At 57.6% G+C, this 6,865-nt stretch overlaps 1 protein-coding gene across 5 annotated transcripts in view; it reads right to left on the bottom strand.

The window, feature by feature from the left end:
* Positions 1–774: 774 nt before the first annotated feature.
* ZNF512B (zinc finger protein 512B) overlaps positions 775–6,865 on the bottom strand; it is a 29,821-nt gene continuing 23,730 nt past the window's right edge. For all 5 annotated transcript variants that reach the window (XM_040079808.2, XM_040079809.2, XM_040079810.2 and 2 more), the window contains 2 exons: positions 4,996–5,094; positions 775–4,633 (listed from right to left, as the gene is read on the bottom strand). In XM_040079808.2, coding sequence (XP_039935742.1) covers positions 4,340–4,633; positions 4,996–5,094 — 393 coding nt within the window. In that variant the 3' untranslated portion in view covers positions 775–4,339. The remainder of the gene's footprint in view (positions 4,634–4,995; positions 5,095–6,865) is intronic.

The following is a 6,865-nucleotide window of genomic DNA, read 5'->3' as shown; positions in this document are numbered from 1 at the left end:
GTGCACACACAGCACCCCCCACCACCCTGCGGCTGGGGGCAGCGCGATTTGGGTGACCCGGGCTCTGACAATGTCCCTGGGCACCGCGGGGAGCCGGGAGGTCCCGGGGCGCTGGGTGGGACCTGGCTTTGCTCGGCACCGCGCTCCCATCACGGCCGGGGTGCCCCGGGGCTGAGGTTTGGGGTACCACATGTTTGGGGGGGGCAAGGCAAGCACCGCTCCCGGGATCCCCACCCGCCTTTGGGGAGGCGAGAGCGCCCACGGGGAAACGCTGCGTTCTCTGCCAGCGCCGAGATCGGTCTAAATCTGTCCCTGACTTGGGTTCGGTGCCAAAAAAGCCATTAGGGAGCAGGAGAGGATTTATTCCCACGCTGGGAGAGCCGGGGGTGGCCCCGGGTCCCGCAGAGCTCCCCAGGGAGGAGAGGCCCTGGGCTGGCCCCTGGGCCAGGACACGCTGGATGCTGCTGATGGGATGGGTGGATTGGGAGCAGCTTTAGGGGGATTTCTACCATGGGAGTGGGGCCGGCTGGGCTTTGGGATCCTCCTGGCACCAGGAGCGCGGGCTGTGCCGAGTGCTGGTGCAGCAAGCATCACCAGCCCTCACCTTCCCCATCCCGGTTTTGGGGGCACCCCTGGGCTGGTCACCACATGCTCCATCCCCAGCAGCTGCGGGGAGTCCTCTCAGCCACTGCCAGGAAGGACAAATCCAAACCCCTCAGACCCCATGCCCAACCCTCCCACCGAACTGCCCAATAACGGTGACGACAGTGCTAATAAAAAATCCATAACCATTTATTCGATACAGCTGTTTCATACATACAGTACAGGGAGCGCCTCGGCGCTGCTCGGAGCTGCTCGGACAGTACTCTCCAACTGAGGATTTGTCAATGATTAACAAAAGAACAGATCATCACAAATCGGGAGTTTATTATAAGATAGTTTACCGTTAAAACAATTTTATTTTTTGCAAATAAACACTTTTTAATATATATATTTATATATTTATATATATGGTTACAAGTGATAAATTGAAAATTTTTTTTCCTTTTTTTTTTTTTTTTTTTAATTTTTTCTGTTTTAATTTTTTCCCCAAAATACACTTATGCACTAATAACTGGCATCGACGAGAAACATTCGGATATGCCGTGGGATGGGTGTCACGAGGAGAGAAAGAAAAGAACAAAATGCTCCCAGGGTCCCTGGGGGTGAGAGATGCTCCAGGCCCAGGGGGCTCCATCCACCGTGGCCGGAGCTGGTGTGACACAGCCAACCTCGCCAGGGCGCGGTGTTGGTGCTGAGGTGCCCAGTTCCCTGTGATCCAAGCTTTCCATGAGGTCTTCCCACAGGCTTGCAGTCCATGCCTGCTCCCATGGAGGTTTAGCCCTTTCCTTGGAGACATGGGTGATGGGATGGTGGGTTTCCTCAAAAGGGGAGGTGAGGGAGCACAGTGTCACTGCACCCGAGGTGACACAATCCCCAAATCCCATGGGTGACGGGATGGAAGGGGATAGGAGACCTCATCCCCCGTCTGGTCCTGCAGCCTCTGCCTGTCCCTCTGGATTGAGGTGGTTTCCCCTCTGGCATTGTCTCGCTGGGAGCACCTGAAGGGGCACAACCTACTGGCCCCCAGCAATGCCACTATGGTGATCTGGCAGGTGCTGGCGATCCCAGCATTGCTCTGGAACCTTCCCTGGACAAGCAGGAGAGGAAAGGATGTCTCATGGAGAAGATGCCTCATGGAGGGGGAATGTTCCTCTCTGAGTGATGACTAGTGGGGAAAACACCTTTTAGGGGGGAAAAAACTCCTGAAATTTCACTTTCTCATTGAAATTCCTGCCTGACCATGGTGCTGCCCTCACGGGCTGTGAGTGCTCTGAGGGTGACAGCACAGCCCTAGCACCAGGACTGCTGCTTCCACTGCCTGCCCTGAGACCCCAGATGTTCTCTGGGGTCTGCTCCAGGCTGGTGCCACTCTGCGAGGCCACTGCAGCAGTCCCTGCTCCTGCCAGACACTCTCACTATGGAAGCAGAAGTGGGTTTTGATCCGGACCCCGTGATGTCCCCCCGAGCCAGCCCTTTCCCATCTACCCCACCCTGAGCAGCTCCCAGGGCTCCCCCACTGTGGAGCACTGTGTTGCCTGTTAATTTAATCAATGAGAAGCCAGTTAATTGCATGTTAATGAGAACAGAGTCCCAGGCCATGCCCAAGGGGAGACAGTGAGGATTGTGTGGTGACCATCCAAGCCAGCAGCCCAGGCTACCCAGATCTCCCTTCCCTAGACCAGGGCATGGAGCTTGCCTGAGGACTTCCCTCCATGGCAGGATATGATTTTGGGATCCAGAGGCTCCCTCTGCACCCTCACAGAGATTTCAGTGCCAGGCTCACAGCTCTGCCAGCGTTCCCCTTCCTGCTGCTCCTGTGAGCTGTTCCAGCTGCCAAAGCTCTCCCCCTTCCCCAGGGAGGCAGGATCAACCCCAGTGACACCATCCAAACACAGACCCGATGAAGCGCAAGCAGCAACCAGGCTGAGCCGCAGTGACTAATTAAGCTTCCTCACTAATTGCCTCGAGGCCCGGCGCAGCCAGCAGTGCTCAGGCAGTTCCCTCAGCCGCAGGCACGTTCCCAGCTCGCTGGGCAATGCACATGGTGGATCCGGGTGCCGGAGCCATGGACAGAGCAGGAGCCCTGGCTCCCTGAGAAGCCACCCCAGCTTCAGCCACCGTTGTCCCCCCTCCCTGGCTGGAATTACCTGCCAGTGGAGGATGTTAACTATCATTGAGCAGCTGCTCGGAGCAGGGAATGATACCGAGCCTCTGGTGGGTGACAAGGAGCAATGTTGGAAAGCAAGAACTGAGGTTTGGATTAAAGCAAAAGCAGAAGCTCCCCCTCTGATGCCTCTTTCCTGGCTCTGCATAGGGGAAAAAAATCGAATTAAAGTTTTCTGTTGTGTACTGAGAGGAAACGTGCCCGTTTCCCAAGGACCGAGGTAGCCTGGTTTTGTCTGGAGACGGGCACATCCTGGTCCAGGGATGGCTCCCCCCGGGCTGGAGCGAGGTGTGATGACAATGTCAGCATAGGAGCAAGGAAGAGCTCCGGGGAAGAGCACAAGCAGGGATGGCACCACAGGGACCTGCCACCCCGAGGTGGGTGGTCAGGGGCTCAGATGCATCTTTGGAAGCAGAGACCCCTCCTATGGGTGAGTCCCAGCCCGAAGGGACAAGGGGAATGTGAGGTGCCTGGGCAGCAACTGGGCTCATCCTACAGCAGGACCCACGATTGTCGCTCGGTGCTGCCCCTGTTACACACCTCCTGCGGCCACGGCTGGGAAACCGATTCCATTCCTCCCTCCTGAGTGATCAGCACCTTCGGGACGGAGCACAGTGGGACCCTGAATCACCCCTGGACGCCCCGAGGCCAGGGGACAGCTCTTTAGCTGCCATCTCCCCTGACCCTGGCGCTGGCATCCCGTCTCTGCCATCACAGCACTCCTCCGGCAAACACAACCCAAGCACCGAGGCACAGCTCCCTCACTGCGCCCCCTCCACGGCTGCACTGCCACTCTCCACGGGGCCCACAGCATCCCCGCGACTTTCCACTAAACCCTCTAAGCCTGACCAGTCCCAGAGCACCCCCTCTCCTGCTCACACCTCCCGCACCGCCAGCGTGTCACGGTCCCCGCTCCCTCCTCTGCCTGTGCCTCGCACCACGCGGACAAACCCAGCCAAGCTGACGCCCCTCGGAGCCGCTCCCTGCCGAACACGTTCTCCCCTCGACCCGCGGCGGCAGGCAAAGAAAGCGCTGCCAGCTCGCCCTCACCGCAGCATCCGCTCCGCCCGACCGGCTCAAACATCTTTGGAAACATCACCCTGGAGCTGGGAGGCCGCCGGACAGGTGGGCAGCTCCCCGGCCCGGCACGGAGCCGCCGGGAACGGGTCCCTGCCCGGGGGAGGGTCCCTGCCCACGGGACCCCGCTGCTATTGCACTTCTCTTTCGCTCAAGCGTCACCAGGTTGGCGCAGGGGAGGGGGAATCGCGGGCCGGGGGAGGCAGCGGGGCCCCACCGAGGGGTATGTACATGGGCAGGGGGTGGAGAACGTTCCAGCTTCCTTGATCCTGTTTGTTTTCCAGTGTGAAACAAGGTCCGTGATTTGTTTAAAGTGGTTAATTGGTATTTTCTGTCTTTTTTTTTTCTTTTTCCTTTCTTTTTGTAAAAAGAAGGTGAGAGGAGGGTGGGGCAAGGGGAGGTGGGATGGGGAGGAGGGGACATAAAACTGGGAGAGACCCCCACCCTGTTACCCTGGGCTGTAAACGAATCCTCGGAGACGAGTCTCTGAGCTGCTCATTTCTCGGGCATCTTGCTGGCTCCTCCCTTCCGCTGGCTCGGGGGTTTGAGGACGAGCTCGTCCCCCTCGGGGCTGCTCCGGGAGCCTTCCCAGTGCTCGAGGGTTTTCTTGTGATTAGTCTTTGCTGCCACGCTCTCTCTGCCCTTCGGGGACATTTCCGGAGGCCTCTCCTTGGGTTTTCTCCCCCTCTTCTTCCCGTTTGTGCTTTTCTTTTTCTCCTCTTTGCTGGAAGAAAGCTGTTCCCTGTTTTTCTTTTTCCGGCTGGCCTCTGAGGAGGTTCGGAACCAGTTCTGTGCCCGTGGGGTGACACGGGGGTTAGTGACAGTCCTGGGGATAGGCACTGGCACCGGTACCGGCACCAGCACCGGCACACACAGCCCGAGCCTGGCCCGCCCCCAACCCCGCCGGCATCACCTCCCTGAGATCAAACTGCTCAGTGCCGAGCCGTGCAATGAACCCGGGGGTGTCAGGGACACCAAGGGGGATAGGGAACAACCCTCCAGGCCGACTGGGAGCTGTTACTCAGCTCTGCTCTTAACAGACATGGGTGGATGGATGGATGCATGGATGGATGCATGGATGGATGGAAATGGATGGCCCAAGGATGGGTGCGTTGGAGCAGGGACCAGCTCAGCTTCTGCTGCGTCCTTACCTCCGAGTGAGCCTTGATGATGTGGTACTTGACGCCACTCTCGGAGCTGAACTCCTTCTGGCACAGGAGGCAGCGGTACTTGCCCACTGAGTGGTCCCCCTGCAAGACACAGCAGCTCCTGCAGAGCCCAAAGCGCCCCAAGGGGTGGCCCTCCCCTGGCCCTGACCCTCCCGTGATCTCAAAGTGACACAAAATAAACATTCGTGAACCACCGGAGCTCTCCCAGCCTCAGTGCTGGCCCAGGAGCTCACAGCCACGTCCTCTTTCTGAGTTTCAGTCCATGCCACTTGTGCTGCTGCCTGTGTGTCCCCAACATCAGGTGATGGGGCCACTGCCCTGTGTCCTGGCTGTCAGCAGATCTGTGATCCCCTGGGACTGAACCACCATCAGCTTTATGTCCAACACTCACCTAATTGTCCTGTTACACTGCCAAAGAGCCAGGGTGGCTGCTGGATTGCTGTCACCAGCGCCCTGGTGGGATGACAGATCTCGCGGCTGTGCTGCAGGTCACAGCACGTGGGAGATAATGTGCTCTCTGTTGACGAGGGGGTTATGGATGGGCCCCTCTGGGCCATATATTTCCTCCCTGGGAATTTCTCCATAGCTGTAAATCTTGAGTTAGACAGGTCTCTCGTTTCAGGAGGCCTGGCTTCAGGAATTCTTGTGCAAAATCGTCCTGGTGCATCAATCCCCATTGAGGATGGGGAGCAGCCTCTGCTCTTGCTAAGGCTCTATGTATTGCAACCAGTTCTGCAGGATTTTACAGTGGGAATCACAGGCCAGTTCTGGAGGGGCTCTGATTTATTTATGCCAAATTTGTTAGCACGTGTATTCAAAGTAAATCCTCTCCCCTAAGGGGAAGAATCCTGCTGATGGCAGTGTGGGGGTCGCAGAGCAACTCCCTATTGCTGACTCGCAATACCTGGTCCCAGCTGTGCCACATCCAGAGGGTGCAGCTCTGTGGCTCATGGAAATGTTCATGCAGCTCCTGGCTGCTTCCCATGCATGGAACCACCCAGAAACCAGCTCCATTTTCTCTCAGAGAAGGAACTGTCCTAGTCTTCTGTGTTTGCTCTTTTATCCTGCATAAATCCAGCTTCTCCTGCCGGATCTCTGCAGCCCATTTTCTAAATGATCTCATTAAGGGCTGCTGTTCCAGCTAGCGCTGGAGGAGTGCGGAGTTGGTGTTTTTAATAACCACGGGGTATGTATTGGAGCTGCCTCCTGGAAGCTCCATTCAATGGAAGCTGCAGCTGGAAATGTTTCAGGGTATAAAGATTTAGCAGCTCTTACTTGGTTCCAATTTGAGGGACCTACACGGAGCTCCTGATCCCTCCCCTGGGGCAGCTGCAGGGCACTGGAGCTCAGGGCTGCTCCATCCATCCAGTGGGAGGGCACTGGTCTCTGCACGCACCAGCTGCCTCCTCCAGACTCAGCTTATCCCAGGAGGCACCACACCAGCATCCCTCCAGCCGGGCTTCCAGAGGGGCTGCCCAAATCCATGGAAGAAGACTCCTGATTTCCACCTGCCTCAGGAAACATTCGGTTTCCAGCACCCAGCTCCTTGGCTCTGAGCTGATGTGGCTGATGTGTGGTTGTGTGACATGCTGGCCATGCTGCTTAGCCAAGGGCTTGTGAATGATCCAGGGGCTGCAGGGACCAGCTGGGCAGGGGCTGCTGTGGGACAGGAGGACATGAGGCAGGAGGACTTAGACCCACTGTCTGTGTCCCTGTGACGCAAAGTGTGTCAGAGGTCTGGGCTTGGGTGAAAAGTCTGTGCTGTGGGGCCTTTTCTCTGTAACTGGAATGGCAGCTACATCCCCTCCATCCAATCTGCTCAGCTCGAGCCTCTCTGCCTCCATCTGGCCTG

The sequence above is a fragment of the Hirundo rustica genome, chromosome 16 (genome assembly GCF_015227805.2).
Source record: "Hirundo rustica isolate bHirRus1 chromosome 16, bHirRus1.pri.v3, whole genome shotgun sequence".
Lineage (NCBI taxonomy): Eukaryota > Metazoa > Chordata > Aves > Passeriformes > Hirundinidae > Hirundo > Hirundo rustica.
Note: the sequence above shows the minus strand (reverse complement) of the source record. Positions and strands in the feature narration are given on the sequence as shown.